The sequence below is a fragment of the Callithrix jacchus genome, chromosome 5 (assembly GCF_049354715.1).
Source record: "Callithrix jacchus isolate 240 chromosome 5, calJac240_pri, whole genome shotgun sequence".
In the NCBI taxonomy this organism is placed as follows: Eukaryota; Metazoa; Chordata; class Mammalia; order Primates; family Cebidae; genus Callithrix; species Callithrix jacchus.
This window is the reverse complement of record NC_133506.1, coordinates 67,004,530-67,026,075: the sequence shown is the minus strand read 5'-3', so window position 1 is coordinate 67,026,075 and position 21,546 is coordinate 67,004,530. Positions and strand designations below refer to the sequence as shown.

Here is a 21,546-nt window from a genome sequence, read left to right as displayed (position 1 = left end):
TTTTTGGAGTGCGTAGGTGCATGTTGTAAATGTATGTACGTAGACGTCAAGTCAAAATCTGCTTCCCTGAAGCTTCCATTCATGTTTTGGGTAACTCCTCTCTGGAACCATGATAAATAACAAGTTTTATTTTTATTGTTCCAAGTCTTCTTCTTCCCAAAATAAAAGATGACCCTATTTCTTGAAAGCTATTCCTTACTCTGGCATTCAAGGTCTGCTATTATCTGGTCTCAGACTACGTCTAATATTATTTCCTATTTCCTAATAAATTACCTCTTTTTGAGATAATTTTCAAAGAAACTACTAAAATGTCTACGTCTTCTAGTCCTACGGCTTTACTGACAATCTTCCTTTCATCTCTGAGCCCTTTCCACCGTCTTCAAATGGTTAGAAGATATGGTAACAAGAAAACATGGTCTTTGAACTCAGAGCTAGAATCCACTACCTGGCCCACAGTAAGATCAGAATAAATGGCAGCTACTGTTATTAATATTAATTAGGGGCTAACATTTACTGTGTGCCAGATTGTCTATTTCATCTTTCAATACTTCTTTTTAGGGGGATTGTTGTTATTGCTCTTTTACTGAGGAAGTAAATGTAGGTCTAGAAGGCGTTCAATAAACAACCAAGGTCACAGGGCCAGGATTCCAGTCTTCTTTGCCAGGAGGCCTGCAGGTCAACGCCCAGGGTCACACACCACGCGGCTTTCCCCGCAGACCGTCTCTGCCGCTCACGGATGCCTTCCGTCCGCAAGCTCCCGCAGCCCCGGGCCCTGCCTCGCTGACCGTTCTCCGCCTTCCATGGCTGCCACCCGAACCCGGGCTTCAGCTCTGTCCCCAGCCTCCTGGGGACTCAAGATTCCCTGACCCTGATCCGACCCAGAAATTCAGCCAGATACCTCGGGTAGCCTTCAAGGCACCCTCTGGGTGGCCACCAGCAGCTAACAAACGGGTGTCTGGGCCCTAAGACACGGCCAGGGGGTGCGGAGAAGCAGGGCACACTTTTTTGATAATGCTGGGGCTGAGGCCGGTTGGGCAGGAGATCTACCCCCGCCTCTCCAGTCACAGGACAGTCTCCTCTCCTCTCTGGGCAAAACTCGAAAGGGTTGGTGCCACCCTTGCACCAACAGCGTGAGAACTTCACAGTGTGAGATCGCCAAGGAGGCGCGTTAACGTTATCGCCCCCAGCCAAAGGAGGCCAGGCGGACCATGAAAACGCCATTGCTCCGAGGAGGCGGCCTCTGCGCATGCGCGGTCCACGGCGCCTACGCAGTGCACGGCGCTTACGCTCGGCGGATTCCCCCACTTTCTTCGCAGGCGGGAAGGGCGGCGGTTGCTGACCGAGCTGCCTGGACTACCGTTGTTTGAGGCGAGGGAAACTGGGGGCTGAAGTTGTGTGTCGGGTTGGCAGGAGGGTCTAGAAGGGAAAGACTAGGCATCGACCCCAGATACCAAACTGCCCCATCCGTGGGCGGGTCGGGAAAGGCCTTTGGAAGAGCGTCTCTACTCTGACTGGAGCCTCTACTCTCGCGCCCCTACCAGGAGCCAAAACGGGCCGCCGTTTGAGGCCGCGGCATTTCTGGGTGGCGTTTGTGGGTGGAGTGTGTGCGCGCTCGCATACTCAATCTGCAAACTTTTTGTCTTACTAAGGCCACTTAGGTCCATTCAGAAGCCAGGGTTGGGGGCTTCTGCCCTCAAGATGAGTGGCATCTTGGGGTCCCTGCCCTCGTGATCAGCGTCCCCTGTGGGGAGAATGTTACACTTGAAAACATTTTTGTTGGCCGGGCGCGGTGGCTCACACCTGTAATCGTAGCACTTTGGGAGGCCGAGATAGGCAGATCACGAGATCAGGAGTTCGAGACCAGCCTGGCCAACATGGTGAAACCCCATCTCTACTAAAATACAAAAATTAGCCGGGCCTGGTGACATGCACCTGTAATCCCAGCTACTCGGGAGGCTGAGGCAGGAGAATCGCTTGAACCTGGGAGGCAGAGGTTGCAGTGAGCCGACATCGCGCCATTGCACTCCAGCCTGGGTGACAGAGGGAGACTCCATCTCAAAAATAAAAAAGAAAATTTTTGCTGCTGTTATTGTTTGATTGATACTAAAAAAAAATCTTAGCCTTTGTAAGTCCCTGTAAATATAGGATGCGAGTTGAGCTGGTAGAGAAAGTGGCAGAATCTCTTTCCTGGCCCCTAGGATGGCACAAGAATATTTTTTAAAGGGTCTGTCTCGGCCCAGCTTCAAGCCCAACATGTTGGAACAAAGCAGAGGCAGCACCTGACCTCGTGTTTCCCAAGTTTTATTTTTACACACGATAGTTGAAAATGCATACCTCGGCCTGACTCGCATGTTGCTTAGCTGTGTATGTGTCTGTCTGTCTCATTGGGTCGTGAATTTGGAACAGAAGTTACCTGGTTTGGGTTTGTATCTTGCCTCTTCATGCGATGGGCAAGTGTTTGTTCAATTAAATTGGTGTTGAAATGTATTAGGGGCTAAACATGCAAAATTACAAGAGAACTTCTATTGTAAAAGAAGACTGGGCCGGGCGTGGTGGCTCACGCCTGTAATCCCAGCACTTTGGGAGGCTGAGGCGGGTGGATCACGAGGTCAAGAGATCGAGACCATCCTGGTCAATATGGTGAAACCCCGTCTCTACTGGAAATACAAAAAATTAGCTGGGCATGGTGGCACGTGCCTGTAATCCCAGCTACTCGGGAGGCTGAGGCAGGAGAATTGCCTGAACCCAGGAGGTGGAGGTTGCGGTGAGCCGAGATCGCGCCGTTGCACTCCAGCCTGGGTAACGAGCGAAACTCTGTCTCAAAAAAAAAAAAGACTAAGGAAAAACTTGTTTCACTTGTTGAAGTTGTGGAAATGGAGTGGTAACTTATCATTACAATTATTCTGGATATGAAGGGAGGAGTTGGTTTTTTTTTTTTTTTTTTTTTTTTTTGAGACGGAGTCTGGCTCTTACCGCCCAGGCGGGAGTGCAGTGGTGGGATCTCAGCCCACTGCAACCTCTGTCCGTCTCCCAGATTCAAGCAATTCTCCTGCCTCAGTCTCTGAATGGCTGGGACTACAGGTGCCCACCACCATGCCTGGCTAATTTTTGTATATATTTTTTAGTTTAAAAAAAATTTTTGTATTTTTAGTAGAGATGGAGTTTTACCATTTTGGTCAGGCTGGTCGTGAGCTCCTGACCTTAGATGATCTGCCTGCCTCGGCCTCCCAAAGTGCTGGGATTATAGGTGCCCACCACCTCACCTGGCTAATTTTGTGTTTTTAGTAGAGACGGGGTTTCACATGTTGGCCAGGCTGGTCTTGAAGTCCTGATCTCAGGAGGACTTAGTCTTTGGTATTATATAATCCAGGTAGTTTAAACTGATGCCAAGGCAGATAACCTGCAAAGTGTCTTAAAGTGGGGCATGGAGGATGTTCCCAGTGGCTAAATACTGTGTTTCCTTCCTGGTCTTGGAAGCATATATGTTTGCCAATGCTGTCATCCATTTTCCTCTTTGTAGTTCTGGTTCAGAATTCTCTTTGTGGGTGCTGTATTCTAAAATAAATTACATATACTGTGTGAAAAATTCTGTATATGTTTCAGAAGCAAGGTTACAGCTGCTCTAGTCATAACTTAATTTGAACAGGGTTGGAGAAGTGGATTATGTTGTAAACTTCTGGAAAGCAAGGGACTCCCTAAAGTATTTACATGATCAGGTTTGAAAGTGGTTTGAAACCATAATTTCAGTAATTACTGGGCTGAGGATTTGGTTTTGTGGTGAGACAATATGAGTTATAAATTTCTTTGCAGGTTTAGTGGGACAACATCATAAATTTGGAATGCTGAAGGGAAAATTATAAATTTTGATACTGAAGGAAATGAAGCGAAGTCTAAATGAAAATTCAGCTCGAAGTACAGCAGGTATTGAACAACTTTTATTTTACAATTTTCTGTATATCATACAAAGCTTGTATAGTTTATAGATGTAACGTTTTGGAAATAACTTTAAAATAGATTGAACAGTTAGTGTAGCCTCTACTTTTTAGGCCGAAGGAAGTAAAATAACTTACTCAAGACAAAACATTTAGTGGTAGATATGGGAGTAAGATCAAACTTCTTGGATTTATTTTGGTGTTTTTTCCTACAAATTCGACGCGCTTGAGTTATTCTATGCTTTTAAACTGGAAACAAAGAAATAGATCTGTTTTTGTTTGTATTTGTGACTGACTTGCTAAAAACGTTTTCAGAAGCACTTCTGTCTTTCTAATAGCTTCTCCTATCACTTTTGCTTTCCCAATTCATTAGTGTAAAGACAGAGGGCAAGGATGATGAGAACCAGGGGAATGATGATGCATAACTAAGATAATAGTAACTGTTATTTATGGTGGATTAACTGTATTCAAGACATTAATTATATATATTTATTTAATCCTTAACACCAGTCCTCTGAGATAGGTTATTATAATCATTTCTGTTCTTCAGATGAGAAAACCAAGGCTGAAAGAGGTTAAATAAGTAATCTATGATTAGCAGAATCAGCATTTGAACCTAGAAATCTGGCTCTTAGTCCATGCTGTCAATCATTATGCTGTCAGTATATGTCATATTGGCACAAAGAGTTTAGGGAAATTGCCCAAGGTCATACTCTGAAGTTGTAATTCAAACCTACTTTGAAGTTGTAATTTAGAACCAAGCAGTCTGATGCCAGAGCCCATAATTCTCCCAGCCTTCAATCAGAGAGTTTTCAGAGAGTCTGTATTTGCCTGTAATACAAATGATGATGACCAGTTAGAGAATGGTACAGTGGCAAGAGATCTGAACTGTTATTTAAGAATCTTGGGTCCTATCTAGATTCTTCTACTGACTTGATTTATAGCAATGCACAAGCATTTTGAACTTCTTTCCCCTTCGAGTTCCCTAAGTTTTAAAGTTTATATTTTGTGACTTTTAGCCTGACTTGAGATCCTAGATCTGCTATCTGGAGGAATTGGTAGTAGTATTTATTCTTATTTGAACCGAATATTATTACTCTCTAAGGTATTCTCAAAATGATCCACATAGAAATATAATTATAGGCACCTGGGGTACTTGTTAAAATTGCAGAGTTTTGAGTTCCAGGCTAACTCTATTGAAATAAAATCAGTGAGAGTGGAGTCTAGGAACCTGCATATTAAGCATTCCAGATGAATCTTAGTCCAATGAAGCTTTGAGAACCAAGGCCCAAAAGGATATGGCACTGTTGTTCAAAGCATGTTCAGAGCTTGGTTCTTCCTCACCTCCATTGTACTCCAAAGGTCCCCTGCAGTGAATATGGTAATAGGCAAGCACAGGACATGGATAAGGAAGACAAAAAGTGGATTTGGAAAGGTTGGGGGATGAGGGAGGAGATGGGAATTAATTCCATATGTGAGGAATTAAAACAGTGTTAGGGTAGAATAAGAAAAGGTTTTTGAAGAGACAAATGAGGCTATTCAGGATCTTAAAAAGAATAAAAATCCAAAGATATAGAAATGTCGAAGTATATTAGCATATAGAAGTAGACAAATTTAAAATGTATATTATATGCTAGTTATTTTATAACTAGATCTGCTTCTGTGTCTATTATGTACTAATTTATTGGTACATTCAATTTAGGCTGTTTGCCTGTTCCATTGTTCAATCAGAAAAAGAGGAACCGACAGCCATTAACTTCCAATCCACTTAAAGATGATCCAGGTATCAGTACTCCTTCTGACAATTTTGATTTTCCTCCTCTACCTGCAGGTAAGAAAATCAATAAGGTAAAAATTTTCACGAAATTCAAGCTAGGATTATAGAAAATTGTATTTTCTATTATAATGAAAACAGTTTATTTTTTCTTCTTTCCATTATCCACATAGAGAAATTACATGGCTCTTTCTGAACATTCCAGGTCAGGAATTTGAGTTTCCTTGTCTACAATGGTAGCTTAGCATTTAAATGGAGTATCTTAGATTTGGAACCTTTGTTCTAATAAAGTAGTAACATATATCGGAAAAAATATTTTTTCATTCTCAAAATACGTGCGGATAATATAGCTTATACATTTGGTGGTAAAGAATGGAAACACATGAACTGTCTCAAGAGTGGGGATAAGTGTGCATGGGAACACAGGAGAAATGGAAAAAAAAAAGATAGATTTTAGGAAATGCAAACGCCTGGAAATACCTGGTGCCTGGCGGTAGTCTTTCTCTCTTCTTAGGGCATTTTTGCCTCATTCATTTGTTGGCTGTTTACTCCGTGGTCTCAGTGTGTCCCCCCCCTCCCCAAATTCATACACTGAAACTTAACTGCTGGTGTGATAGTATTAAGATGTGGGGCCTTTAGGAGGTAATTAAGGCTCTGCCCTCTTGAATAAGATTAGTGACTTTATAAAAGGTGTGAGGGAGCTGTTTGATCCTTTTGTCATGTGAGGACACAGTACAAAGCCTTGACTTCCCAGCCTCCAAAACTGAGAAATAAATGTATCATATTTATAAATTACCCATTCTAAAGTATTTTCTGTTGTAGTAGTTCAAACGGACTAAGACACACCTTCGGCCAGTGGGCTTCTTTATAGTTTCAACTGGCACATGAACTAAGTTGCCCTTGCTGGGAGTTTACATAACCTTTGAGCTCTAGTTCTCAGAGGTCATTGGTAGGCTGTCCTCTGTATCTCATGATGTGTGTCCTCCTGAAGTATTTCAGGCTCTGACCAGGGTTACTATTTGTCAGAAATAGTAATTTTCCTGTGTTGGGCAAGAGAGAGGACTACATCAATGTTTTTGTTTTTTGTTTTTTTAAAAAAATTTTGTCTTGATCCATTAGTTGGGCTGGGATATAATTGATCTTTAAAAAGAAGAACTAGAAGAGAATAAAGTAGAGTAGAATAGATAATACAGCCATGCATTACATAACAATGTTTTGATCAGTGATGGACTACCTGTGTGATGGTGGTGCCGTTACAATTATAATGGAGCTGAAAAATTTCTATCTCCTAGTGACATAGTAGCTGTGATGATATCATAGCACACTTTATTATGTTTTTTATAAATTAGTATAGCCTAAATATATGGTGTGTTTAGTCTACAGTAGTGTATAGTAATGCCCTAAGCCTTCATATTCACTCACCACTTAATCACTAACTCACCCAGAGCAACTTTAAGTCCTGCAAGCTTCATTTATGGTAAGTGCCCTCTTGAGTGTATTGGTTTTTGTCTTTTGTATTACATTTTTACTGTATCTCTTCTATGTTTAGATATGTGCAGATACACAAATACTATTATATTACAGTTGCCTATGGTATTGAGTGGAGTAATATGTTGCACAAGTTTGCAGCCTAGGAGCAATAGGCTGTAACTACACCCTAGGTGTGTAGCAAGCTATACTCTCCAGGTTTTCGTAAGCACACTCTCTGATGTTTGCACAACAAAATCACCTAACAAGGCATTTCTTAGAATGTATCCCTGTCATTAAGTGACACATGACTGTGTCAGTGTATTACACATATTAAGGATAAGATTTGATGGTGAAGTTTTATATTCTTTTTCCTCCTCTCTCTCTCTCTGTCTCTGTCTCACACACACACCATGCGTATATATGCTCGAGTTATGATGTATTTCTTTCTGTTGGTGGGATTTAAAAAGTTCAAGAAACATTGGATTAAATGAAATTCATGTTACAAAGTTTGAGATACTATACTAGAACTGATTGTAGAAGAGATACAGATTAAATTATCTTTGCTTAAAATATAATGGATAAGAAAGACATCTATAAAAATTAATAAGGCAGGCTGTGACAAATTTTCCAACAAAGTATTGTTGAAGAAGTTTGTATATGCAAGTTTTCTTCTTCAAGTTTTTAAACCCCCCAAATTAAATAAGCATGAAGTTATTATTTTGAAAAATACTACCTATCTTACTTTTATCTATGTTACTTATATCTTTTGAGATTGGGCCTGGGAAGCTATGAATCCAGAGTTGGCTCCTGTAATAAAAACAATGGACACTGGGTATGTAGAAAAATATAAACCAATGGATGTGTGTCTGTTACTGACTGATGTTATTCTTTTATGTATATCTTAGTTTCTCAATTTGAAAGCAAACTATTAATATTTAACAAGACATATTTCCTTGAAAGGCAAATACCACATTCAGTTTCTCGTCCTCTGAGAAGTCAAGATTCTGTCTTTAACTCTGTTCAATCAAAATCTGAAAGAAGCCAGAGTGGTTGGAGGTGAGTCTACTTAAAATTTCTTTGTTCTTCTATTCTTTCTCATTTTCCTGTCTTTCTCTTCATCTTTCCCTCTTTCTTTTCTTCTTCATTTCTTAAATAGAATTACATTTAGAAAATTTCTATAAATAGTAGCTATAGCAGTATTAATCATGTTTTATAAAAGAACTTAACATGCATCAAAAATTTTAAAAATATGTAAATTTGACAGTGATTATGCTTCAAAAGATTCTTAATGTGATAATGAAATTTCTGGCAATATTTATTGCCATGAATTTATGATTTTGCTTATGGGTTGTTAATGATTTAATTGACAATAGATAGGAATCATATCTTAGTATTGGTTATATTTAGGAATTGAGAACCGGTTAGAGTGCTCATTCTTATCCTGTAAGACAGTCAGCTTCGAGGTAAACAGAATGGAAGAAGAAAGAAAAATGGAAGCTGAGATACATATGCATCTGCAACAATAGGGGCTCAAGGAGTGAATAAGATGGTCGAAAGATGGTGAGGGTTCTTGCCATAAGGACCAAAGTTTAATGTTTAAATAGCATGAAAAAATTGATAGAAAAAGAACATGGATTTTTTTGGTTGGACTTTAATAGCCTTGGATAAATGGCAATATTGAAGGAAATAACTTTGGAAACAAAGTGCTGGGAAAACACCACCAAATACATATGTCAGTCATTGTTAAGTGCTTTGATATATTATTTCAGTCCCTGCAACAACCATATGAAGTTAATACTATTCTTATTTTTATTAGATAAAGATACTGTATTTTTTTAAAGGGGGAACTTTTTATATAGTTGTTAATAAATACATTGAAATAATATCTTTATTTCATGCCTGTAATCCCAACACTTTGGGAGGCCGAGGTGGGTGGATTACAAGGTCAAGAGATCGAGACCATCCTAGCCAACATGGTGAAACCCTGTCTCTACTAAAAATACAAAAATTAGCTGGGCGTGGTGGCGCACACCTGTAGTCCTAACTACTTGGGAGGCTGAGGCAGGAGAATCACTTGAACAGGGAGGCGGAGGTTGCAGTGAGCCAAGATAGTGCCACCGCACTCCAGCCAGGTTGACAGAGTGAGACTCTGTCTCAAAAAAAAAAAAAATAGAAAAGAGTTTTGATTTTATTATTCATGCTAGTTTCCCCAGGACCAGTCCATTAGTTTCTTCACAACAAGGCCTTAAAACTGGGCCTGTTCAGTGGTTTGGGATGGTTCTTAGAGACATTGTTCCAACTTCAGGTGCTAGAAAAAAATCCATTTTCACAAGCTCTAGACAGAAAACTAGGTAAAAGATTTTAATCTGGACAGGTAGCCAGTATTGGATATTACAATTTGAATTAATACATGATCTGTCAGACTGTTGGAATACAACAGAAAATCCAGGAAGAGAGAACATTTAAAAATCGATACAGGCAGTTGGTAATCTATTGAAGATCTTTTGAACCATTTAAAGATTTAATCCTCAGGTTTAGAGACCAGGCTAGCGTCGCCAGATTTAGCAAATAAAAATAAAGGATTCCCAGTTAAATTTGAATTTCAGGTAATCAATAATTTTTTAGTATGTGTTACAGCCAATATTTGGGACATTCTTATATCAAAAATTTGTTGCTTATTTGAAATTCAAATTTAATTGGGCATCCTGTATATTTTCTGGCAGCCTAGTCTAGACTTCCTTGGGGCATGGAGTTTTCAAGAACAAAGTACACTCCAATGTTAGAGCCATTGTCAATATAGATTTCATTCACCAGAATTAGGATATGGGCAATTAGTAAGATTAGTAAAGATGGGCTTCTTTGCCAAAGCTCCTACAATTGGCTTTAGACTCTGAGGAGACATTGAGCTTGCACTTACTTAGTAGTTAAGAAATCTCAGTTGAGGAATTGAGGTGATATGAGGACTTTTAAATTTAAAATATTTTTAATCTTTTTTTTTCGAGACTGGATCTCGCCCTGTTGCCCAGGCTGCCATGCAGTGGCATGATGGCAACCTTGAACTCCTGGGCTTAAGCAATCCTCCCACCTCAGCCTCCTGAGTAGCTGGGACTGACTGTAGGTGTGCACCACCATGCCTGGCTAATTTTTAAATTTTTAGCAGACATGAGGTCTCATTATGTTCCCCAGGTTGGTCTTGGACTCCTGGGCTCAAGTGATTCCCTCACCTCAGCCTCCCAAAGTGCTGGCATTACAGGCATAAGCATTGTGCTCAGTGAGATGAAGGCTTTAGAAGCTGAGAACTGAACACAAACTGGCAAACAGGATCAGGTAAATGCATAAATTTTAAAGGAATATTGGGATATTGTTTTTTTCTAAAATAACTTATTATTCTCATTATAAAAATAATAGAATAATTCTAGAAAAAAGGTAAAAAATTATCATAGTTGCACTGATCCAGAGTTAACCATTTATTTATTTTTCAACAGAAAAAAGCCATTTCACCTTTTTTGAGTCTTACATCTTTATCCATGGGAAAAAAGTTGAACTAGATGATATCTAAGGTTACTTCAATGCTCAGTATATATTGTGGATAAAACATACAGTTTTGATGTATTTATGTAAGTTTGTGCTGTCTTGTCTATCACCACCAAGAAAACCATTGATTAAGGATTTTACAAATACACAAATATATTTAACATGTTTGTATGTGGTGGAATACTTAGAATGCCTATTGTGCTGATTCACCCAGTATTGTTTTCTTATCACACAGCATATATTTCAGCCATTCTTGTTACACAGATCTATTGTAAAAGTTTAATAATCTAAAATGGTATATAACTTGTCAGTAATTCATAAAAGGAAGTGGCAGACCCCCAATACCCATATAACTAAATTTTTAATCTTTTAAATCTTCAACTTGCTCAAGATGGCCAAAGATATGAGAAATATTTTTTGGGGGGGGTTCTTATTTGCCTCTGGAACACTCTCTTGACACTCTCATCCTTGTTATAGTTCTGACTGCAGTTGAATATTTATTGTACTTCTATTATGTTAAAAATTTTTAATTAGGCCCGAGTGCAGTGGCTCACACTTATAATCCCAGCACTTTGGGAGGCTGAGGTGGGCAGATGGCTTGAGGTTGAGAGTTTGAGACCAGCCTGGCCAACATGGTGAAACCCCGACTCTACCAAAAGATAGAAAAATTAGCCAGGCGTGGTGGCGAGTGCCTGTAATCCCAGCTACTCGGAAGGCTGAGGCAGGAGAATCACTGGAACCTGGGAGGTGGCATTTGCAGTGAGCTGAAATCCTGCCACTGCTCTCTAGCCTGGGAGACAGAGTGAGACCCTGTTTCAAAAAAAGCTGTTTTTTTTTTTTAATTAAAACTATATGTATTTAAGTTGTATAACCTGATATTTTAATATGCATATACATAGTTACCTGATTATTTCAGTCAAGCCAGTTAACATATCCATCTCTTCATATAATTACCATTTTTTTCTTGTAGTATGAACATTTACTATCTACTCTCTAAGAGAATTTCATCTGTATAGCACAGTATTATTAACTTTAGTCCTCATGCTATACGTTAGATCTCTAGATTTTATTCATCCTATATAACTTTGTACCCTTTGACTGACATCATCTTATTTCTCTCACCTCTTCACCGCTGGAAACCATTATTCTCCTGTCTACTTCTATGAGTCTGATTTGTAAAGATCTCACATATAAGTAAGCATATACAGTATTTTTATTAATATGTCTGACTTATTTCAATTAGCATACATCCTCTAGGTTCATCCACGTTGTCACAAATGGCAGGATTTTCTTCCTTTTAATGTCTAAATAGTATTCTGTTATTTCTTCATGACATATTTTTTAGTCCATTTATCTGTCACTTAGATTGTTTATATATCTTGGATTTTTTTTAATTTTTTTTTTTTTGAGGTGAAGTTTCGCTCTTGTTGCCCAGGCAATGGCGACAAGACAATATAAGTGCGATGGTGTGATCTCGGCTCACCTCAACCTCCGCCTCCCAGGTTCAAGTGATTCTCCTATCTCAGCCTCCTGAGTAGCTGTGATTATAGGCATGTACCACTATGCCCAACTAATTTTGTATTTTTAGTAGAGATAGGGTTTCACCATGTCGGCCAAGCTGGTCTCAAACTCCTCACCTTAGGTGATCCACCTGCCTTGGCCTCCCAGAGTGCTGGGACAACAGGCATAAGTCACTGTGTCTGGCCCTCTTGGCTATTGTGAATAATACTGCAATGAATCTGAAAATGCAGATATCTCTTTGAGATACTAATTTCATTTTCTTTGGATATATATCCAAAAGTGGGATTGTTAGATTATATAGTAGTTCTGTTTTTAATTTTTTTGAGGAAGTTCCATACTGTTTTTCATAATGGCTATACCAAGTTACATTCCCACCAAGAGTGTACAAGGATTGCCTTTCTCGACACCCTTGCTAACACTTGTTATCTTTTGAATTTTTGATGACAGCTATCCTGACAAGTGTGAATTGATCCTTAACTATTGTTGTAGTTCTGATTCACATTTTCCTGATTAGTGATGTTGAGCACCTTTTTATATACCTTTTGGCCATCTGTGTGTCTTCTTTAGAAAAATGTCTATTTAGGTTCTTTGCCCATTTTTAAATTGTGTTACTTGTTTTTGTTACTGAGTTCTGTGAATTCCTTAAATATTTTGGATATTAACTCCTTATCAGATATGTGGTTTGCCAAAATTTTCTCCCATGCTGTAGACTGTCTTTTCACTCTGTTGATTATTTCCTTTACTGTACAGAAGCTTTTTAGTTTGATGTAGGTCTCACATGTTGATTTTTGCTTTTGTTGTGTTTTTGGTGTCATATTTTAAAAAGTCATTTGCGAGATCGATCCAAGATGGCCGACCACTAACAGCTCGGGATTGTAGCTCCCAGTGAAAGCTCAGAGAACGAGACGACGCCACATCTTTAGATGAATTTTCGTCACTCACCAATCAGCCGATTCCCAGTGGAGGAGCCCCACGGGTCGCCAGCGTGACTCTTGTGGCCGCCGCAGCGGTTTTGCCGGCGTCTGGACGCAGCAGCTCTTCATGCAGAGCCAACTGGACTGCTTCCCCTACTGACCGGAGTTTGGAGCTCTGGGAAATCAGAGCCGCTTGTTGCGGACTCAAGAGGGAAGCCAGACCAGAGATTCCCGGGCAGAAGAGCACCATCAGTCTTATCGCTGCTATTTAGGCCGCCACAGTGGGTTGCTCGGATCCCAGCACTGGGAATCAATAACGTCGACTCAGAAACCTAATTAGAAAGGCGGTTCATCTACAATGAAGGGGAAAAAACAGCCTAAGAAGGCCGAGTATACTCAAATCAGAACCCATCAGAACAAGCCCTGATGGAAAAGGACTCATCAGCAACCGAACAAGCCCTGATGGAAAAGGACTCATCAGTAACGGAACAAGCCCTGATGGAAAAGGACTGTGTTCCATTATCTGAAGTTGGCTTTAAAAGGTGGATGATAAGAAACTTCTGGGAGTTAAAGGAACTTGTTCTAACCCAATGTAAAGAAACTAAGAACTTGGAAAAAAGGTTCGATGAAATGTTGAAAAGAATAGACAATATAGAGAGGAATACAAATGAACTTATGGAGTTGAAAAATACAACACGAGAACTTAGTGAAATATGTACAGGCTTAAACAGCCAAATGGATCAAGCAGAAGAAAGGATATCAGAGGTCGAAGACCAACTTAATGAAACAAAACGACAAGACAAGAATAGAGAAAAAAGGATAAAAAGGAATGAGCAAAGTCTCCAAGCAATATGGGACTGTGTGAAAAGACCTAATATACGCTTGATTGGTGTACCTGAATGTGACGGAGAGAATGAATTCAAGCTGGAAAATACTCTCCAGGACATTATCCAGGAAAATTTTCCTAATTTAGCAAAGCAGGACACTATTCAACCCCAGGCAATACAGAGAACACCACAAAGATATTCCTCAAGAAGACCAACCCCAAGACACATAATCGTTAGATTCACCAAGATCGAAACGAAGGAGAAAATAATAAGGGCAGCCAGAGAGAAAGATCAAGTTACCCATAAAGGTAAGCCTATTAGGCTTACAGCAGATCTCTCAACGGAAACCCTACAAGCTAGAAGAGAGTGGGGGCCAATATTCAATATACTTAAAGAACAGAACTTTCAGCCCAGAATTTCATATCCTGCCAATTTAAGCTTTGCATTTGAAGGAAAAATAAAATCTTTTAGGAACAAGCAAGTACTCAGAGATTTTATTACCACCAGGCCTGCTTTACAAGAACTTCTAAAAGAAGCATTATACACTGAAAGGAACAACCAGTATGACCCTTTCTAAAAATACACCAAAAAGTAAAGAGCATTAACATAAAGAAGAATTTTCATCAACAAAAGGACAAGATAGTCAGTTAATATCAAATGGCAGCAACCCTAAATTTAAATCGACCAAATCTCCCAATCAAAAGATACAGACAAAATCTAACGGTATATCCAAAGATATACATAGACTCAAAATAAAGGGTTGGGAAAAAAAACATACCGACCAAATGGAGAGCAAAAATAAATAAATAAAAAGCAGGAGTTGCAATTTTTATATTTGACAAAATAGATTTCAAAGCTACAAGGATACAAGGGTAAAAGGATTAATGTAATAATAAGAGATCTTAACACCCAGATACATAAGACCCATAATGAGATTTAGATTCAACGAGACAGAAAACTGATAACGATATCTGGGACTGGAACTAAGATCCAGAACAAATAAAATCAATAGAGCTCTCCATTTTAAACACACAAAATGTAAATTATCCACAAAATCTAACGATATATCTAAAGATATACAAAGACTCAAAACAAGGGGATGGAAAAAAACTCACCAACCAAATGGAGAGCAAAAATAAATAAATAAAAAGCAGGAGTTGCAATTCTCACACTTAATAAAATAGATTTCAAAGCTACAAGGATGCAAGGGTAAAAGGATTAATGTAACAATAAGAGATCTTAACACCCAGATACATAAGACACATAATGAGATTTAGATTCAACGAGACAACAAATTGATAACGATATCCAGGACTTGAACTCAGAGCCAGAACAAATAAACACAATAGGGGTCTCCATTTTAAACACATAAAATATGCATTAACCACTTTAAACACTCAAAATATTGATCGGCCATTATTGAAACCCATTTTAGGAATGAAGTAATATTCCTTTTTCCCTCTTTTTCTTTTCTTTTTTTTTCCCCCTTCTTTAAAAAAAAAAAAAGTAATTTGCAAGACCCATGTTAAGGAGTTTCTTCGCTGTTTTTTCCTAGGAGTTTTATGATTTCACTTCTTATTTAAGTCTTTAATCCATGTTGAGTTGACTTTTGTATATGGTATAAGATAAGGGTCCAAGTCCATTCTTCTGCTTGTAGATACCCAGTTTTTCCAACACCGTTTATGGCAGAGACTATCTTTTCCCCATTATGTGTTCTTCTCACTTTTGTTGAAAATCAATTACATCTAAATGTGTGGGTTTATTTCTGGGCTCTCTACTCTGTTCTGTTAGTCTATGTGGCTGTTTTAATACCAGTACCATACTGTGGCAGTTACTGTAGGTTTCAGGTATAATTTGAAATAAGGAAGGGTGATGGCTGCAGCTTTGTTCTTTCTCAAGATTGTTTTGGCTATTCGAAGTATTTTGTGGTTTAATATTTTAGGATTTTTTTTCCATTTCTGTGAAAAATATCATTGAAAGTTTGATAGAGATTACATTGAATCTGTAGATCATTTTGGGTAGTTTGGACATTTAACAATATTAATTCTTCAAATCCATGACACAGGATTTTTCATTTATTTTCTCTTCAGTGTCTTTTTTTTTTAATCAGTGTTTTATACTTTTTAGTGTATAGCCCTTTCTCCATGTTGGCTATTTATTCCTAGGTATTTTATTCTTTTTTATGTTATTGTGGTGGGATCATTCTCTTGGTTTTCTTTTGGGATATCTGTTATTGATGTAAAGAAATGCTCCTGATGTTTGTATGTTAATTTTGTATCCTGCAACTTTACTAAATTTGTTTTTTAGTTCTAACAGTTTTTTAATGGAGTTTTTGGGGTTTTCTACATACAGGATCATGTCATCTGCAAACAGAGACATTTACTTCATCCTTTCCAATTTGCACTCCTTTTATTTCTTTTTCTTGGCTAATCGATTGGCTAAGACTTTCAAGAAAAGTTGAGAATTCCTTACCTGAAATGTTTGGGATTAGAAATGTTTTCAATTTTTTTGGAGTTTGGAATATTTGCAGGATACCTACCAGTTGAGTATCCTAAATCTGAAAATTCAAAATCTGAAATGCCTCAATGGGCATTTTGATAGAGCCTCATGTTGTTGCTCAAAAACTTACAAATTTTGGAGAATTTCAAATTTTGGATTTTCAGATTTAAAATGCCCAGCCAGTAAGTATGTTTGAATAGAAGTGGTGAAAGTGGGCATCCTTGCCTTGTACTGTATCTTCGAGAAAAAACTTCCACTTTTTCCCCATTATGATGTTAGCTGTGGGAATTTTGCAAATGACCTTTATTGTGTTGGAGTATGTTCCTTCTGTACTTACTGTTTTGAGAGTAAACTAAATGGATATTGAACTTTGTCAGATGCCTTTTCTGCATCTATTTTTAATTCTGCTACTGTGGTGTATAACATTATTGATTTGCACATATTAAACCACTGTGCATCCCAGAAATAAATCTCAGTTAATCATGGTGTGTAATTTTTTAAGAAAAGATTTCAACTTTCGCTTTAAATATGGGGGATACACGTGCAGATTTGTTACATGGGAGTATTGTTAATGCTAAGGTTTGAAGTATGGAATCTGTCCCCTTACCTATGTAGTGAGCAGAGTGCTCGTTAGGTAGTTTTTTTGATATGCTGTTGGATTTGCCTTGCTAGTATTTTATTGAGGGGTTTTGCATCTGTTTTTTAGTGATATTGGTCTGTAGTTTTCTAGCAGTGTCTTTGTTTGATTTTGATATCAGAGTGATGCTAGCCTCATAAAACGAATTTAGAAGTATTCCCTCTTATTTTATGAAAGAATTTAAGAAAGATTGGTATTAATTTATCTTTGAATGTTTGATAGAATTCACTGTGAAGTCATCTGGTCCTGGGCTTTTCTTTGTTGAGAGATTTTTTTATTACTTCTGTAACTTATTATTGGTCTGTTTAGGCTTTCTGCATCTTCTTGATTCAATCTTGGTAGTTTGCATGTTTCTAGGTATTTATCCATTTCTTCCGTGTTATCTAATTTGTTGTCATATAATGTTCGTAATAGCCCCTTATGATCTTTTTTATTTCTGAGAAATCCATTTTATGTTTCCTCTTTCATTTATTTAAACCTTCTCTCTTTTTTTTTTTTTTTTTTTAGTCTATGTAAGGGGCTGTTGACTTTATCTTTTCAAAAAATAAGCTCTTAGTTTTGCCTTTTTTTTTTTTTTTTTTTGAGGCAGAGTCTCACTCTGTTGGAGGCTGGAGTGCAGTGGTACCATCTTGGCTCACTGCAACATCCTCCTCCCCGGTTCAAGTGATTCTCCTGCCTCAGCCTCCAGAGTAGGTGGAATTATAGGCACCCACCATCACGCCTGGCTAATTTTTGTATTTTTTAGTGGAGATGAGGTTTCACCGTGTTTGCCAGGCTGGTCTCAAACTCCTGACCTCAGGTGATCCACCTGCCTCGGCCTCCCAAATACTAGGATTACAGTGTGAGCCACCATGCCCAGCCTAGTTTTACTTTGTTTTTTTTTTTCCTATTCTCTATTTTATTTCTACTCTAGTTGTCTTATTTCCTTTATCTGCTTATTTTGGGCTTGGTTTCTTACTCTTTTTCTAATTCCTTTAGGTGTGAAGGTAGGATGTTTATTTGAGATCTTTTTATTTCCCCTTTGGCATTTATTTCTATAAGCTTCCCTTATCACTGCTTTTGCTTTCCCATAAGTTTTGGTATGTTGTGTTTTGTTTCTGTCTCAAGATAATTTGAAAATTTTCTTTTTTAATTCCCTCTTTGATTAATGGTTGTTCAAGAGTGTGTTGTTATATTTGTGAATTTTTCCATTTTCTAGCTGTTATTCATTTCTAGTTTTATACCATTATAGTCAGAAAAGATACTTGGTATGATTTTGATCTTCTTAAATTTAAGTCTGATTTTGTGGCCTAACATGGGAGTTATCCTGGAGAAAGTTCCATCTGTGCTTGAGGAGAATGTGTAGTCTTCTGCTGTTGGGTGGCAAATTCTATGTATGTCTTTTGGGTCCATTTGATCCATAGTGTTATTCAAGGTCACTGTTTATTGATTTTTCTGTTTAGATGATTTATCTATTATTAAAAGTAGAGTATTGAGCTTTCTTTCTATTATTATATTGCTGTCAATTTTTCTTTTGGGTTTGTCAATATTTGCTTTATATACTTAGGAGCTCCAATATTGGATGTGTATATATTTACAATTTTTATATCTTCCTATTGAATTTACCCATTTTCATTATATAATGACTTTCTTTGGCTTTAGAGACAACTTTTAATTTAAAGTCTATTTTGTCTGACATAAACTCAGCCACCCCTGTTTACTTTTGGTTGCCGTTTGCATGGAATATCTTTTTCCATCCCTTTATTCTAAGCTTTTATGTGTCTTGTGAATCTAAACTGAGTTGATTGTAGACAGCATATAGTTGGATCTCTAATCCAGTCAAATCTTCTTTATTTAGGCCTATCTTATTATATTGCACTTTATTGCACTTCACAGATTTGCATTTTTTACAAGTTGAAGGTTTGTGGTAACCCTGCATTGAGTAAGTCTATTGGTGCTATTTTTCCAACAGCATGTGCTCACTTCATGATTCTATGTCACATTTTGGCATTTCTTGCAATATTTCAAACTTTTTCATTATTATTATATCTTTATGATTGTGATCAGTGATCTTTGATATTACTACAAATGTGCTGTTACCAATAGAGAGTTGTAAAGCTGAAATAAATATTTCTAGACCATGAATAATAAACGTAATTTCTCTAACTGTGAGAGAGAGGAAAGACGAAACTATTTCTGTTCTCTCTATTGAAAATAAAATTACAAAATTGCTGGGTGTGGTGGTACATGTCTGTAGTGCCAGCTGTTCCAGAGGTTGAGGCAGGAGAATCACTTATGCCCATGAGTTTGAGACTGACCTGGGCAACATAATGAGATCATGAATCCAAAAAATATTATAAAATTATTGTCATATGAAGAAGTGATCAAGGTAGGAAAACTTCCTATAAAGGGGTATCAGGCAGTTCATTTAACAATAATTCTAATAATATATTTTCTGAGTATTGTGATGTTTGTGGTGTTTATAACTTAAATTGTTGTAATTTTGCTTTCTCATTCTTTTATACTAACTTTATACCCAATTAACAGTGTTTCCTAAATTATACAAGCTTCAGGCCTCATAAAATTTGAATTTGTTCCTGCTCAGTAGTATACCTGGACCTCTTTTGGATTATTTACCTAAATAAAGGGTGGTTGTATTGGTCGCCCTCTTGTGATACTTGTATTTCCAGGAAAATTACTGAGAATTAAGAATTTGTGGGCTGGGAATGGTGGCTTATACCTGTAGTCCCAGCACTTTGGGAGGCCAAGGAGGTGGATCAGTTGAGCCCAGGAGTTTGAGACCAGCTTGGGCAACATGGTGAAACACTGTCTCTATGAAAAAATAACAAAAATTAGCTGGGTATAGTAGCACTCACCTGTTCCAGCTACTCAGGAGGCTGAGGCGAGAGGATCACTTGAGCCTGGGAGAGTGAAGCTAGAGTGAGCTGTGTTCTCACCATTACACTCCAGCCCCTGTCTCTGAGAAAAAAACAACAAAAAAAGAATTTGTGACTTGGACTAGTTTTATTTCCTGTGGAACTCCTAACTAGCCTGCTCAGAAATTATGCTTTTGATTTTGGCCTCATCAGCATCTAACATAATGTTCTGGTCAGCTGATATAACACACTTAATGTTGCTGGCAAATGCTGCACTTAATTCATTATAGGGCTTTTAAGCTACGTAGTAAAAGCATAAAATTTCTAATCAAGTATTAGTAGCTATCCATCCTGCCTGTATGTATTCTCCTTGTGATTTAAAATCATTGATAAGCCACAGTATAACTTCTTAAAATTTTACTTTGTAGAAAATTTTAAAATTTTGAATATATAAAGAAGTATGCAGATGTCCTCAAAATCTTACTACTTGGATGGTAAGAAGGATGCTATTATTTAAAAATATACTTTGTAGTGCTAGACTCTGAGTTAGGAGATCTTGTATTTCCCAGGCTCTAGACTTGTGAGTAGTTTGCTGTATGACTTTGGGCAAGTTAATGCCTCATTAAGGATCAGTCTTCTCATCTAGAAAGAGAAATAATAATATATTGGAGGGTTGTTGTGATGTATTTGGAATTTCTAAGTAGTCAGTAGTTATAAAGTGCTTTCTAAATAATAAATTGCCATATAAATTAATTTTTTATTTTTTTATAATTAAGAAACCTTATAGAAACAAATCCTCTTTTTTTCCCACTATTACAGCTACAAAGATGGCAACAAAACTACCAACGTGAAAACTTGGAATAAAAATGATTTTAGGCCTCAGTGTAAACGAACAAACTTAGTGGCAAATGATGGAAAAAATTCCTGTCCAATGAGTTTGGGAGCTCAGCAACAAAAACAGTTAAGAATACCTGAACCTCCTAACTTATCTCGCAGCAAAGAAACCAAGCTACCTAGACAAACACATTCATCAAAAATATCTGGTTCCACAGTGAGAGGGCTAGACAAAAACAGTGCATTACAGACATTTAAGCCCAATTTTCAACAAAATCAATATAAGAAACAAATATTGGATGATTTTACAGAAGAAAACACTCTGAAGGTAAATGTTTAAATATCAATTAATGACCTATTCACATTTTTTAAAATGTGAGGTAAATATTTAGAAATATACAGAGATAAGAGCATCTGAAATCAATTCCATGACATACATTACTTGATTAGCATAAATATTTAGTTCCATTTAAGTGGGTGAATGTTAGTTTCCAGAATATTTTCTTAGAGGATATGAGTGGCTGCTCCTTTTCCTTTCAAACTTTAGAGTTTTCTACTGGATTTTTGACTTTCACTTTATACTCATTTTAAAGATAATGATGGTTTATCTATTGTTGGTAAAGTTACCCAGGCTCTTCATATGTCATTCTAAGTATTTTTCAACAGAGGTCAGCAAACATTTTCTTTAAAGGGCCAGTTAGTAAGTATTTTTGGCTTTATGGTCCATACTGTCTCTGTTGCAGCTACTC

General features: G+C 37.6%; 1 protein-coding gene across 2 annotated transcripts in view; it reads left to right on the top strand.

The window, feature by feature from the left end:
- The first annotated feature begins 1,293 nt into the window (after positions 1 to 1,293).
- Positions 1,294 to 21,546, top strand: part of SPATA22 (spermatogenesis associated 22) — a 29,160-nt gene continuing 8,907 nt past the window's right edge. Inside the window, exons 1-6 of one of the 2 annotated variants that reach the window (XM_035299445.3) lie at positions 1,294 to 1,368; positions 3,811 to 3,921; positions 5,635 to 5,763; positions 7,948 to 8,008; positions 8,137 to 8,232; positions 20,783 to 21,125. In XM_035299445.3, the coding sequence (XP_035155336.1) occupies positions 3,879 to 3,921; positions 5,635 to 5,763; positions 7,948 to 8,008; positions 8,137 to 8,232; positions 20,783 to 21,125 (672 nt within the window). In that variant the 5' untranslated portion in view covers positions 1,294 to 1,368; positions 3,811 to 3,878. Of the gene's footprint in view, positions 1,369 to 3,605; positions 3,717 to 3,810; positions 3,922 to 5,634; positions 5,764 to 7,947; positions 8,009 to 8,136; positions 8,233 to 20,782; positions 21,126 to 21,546 lie in introns of those variants that run through there. The other variant, XM_035299446.3, reaches the window with a different exon arrangement.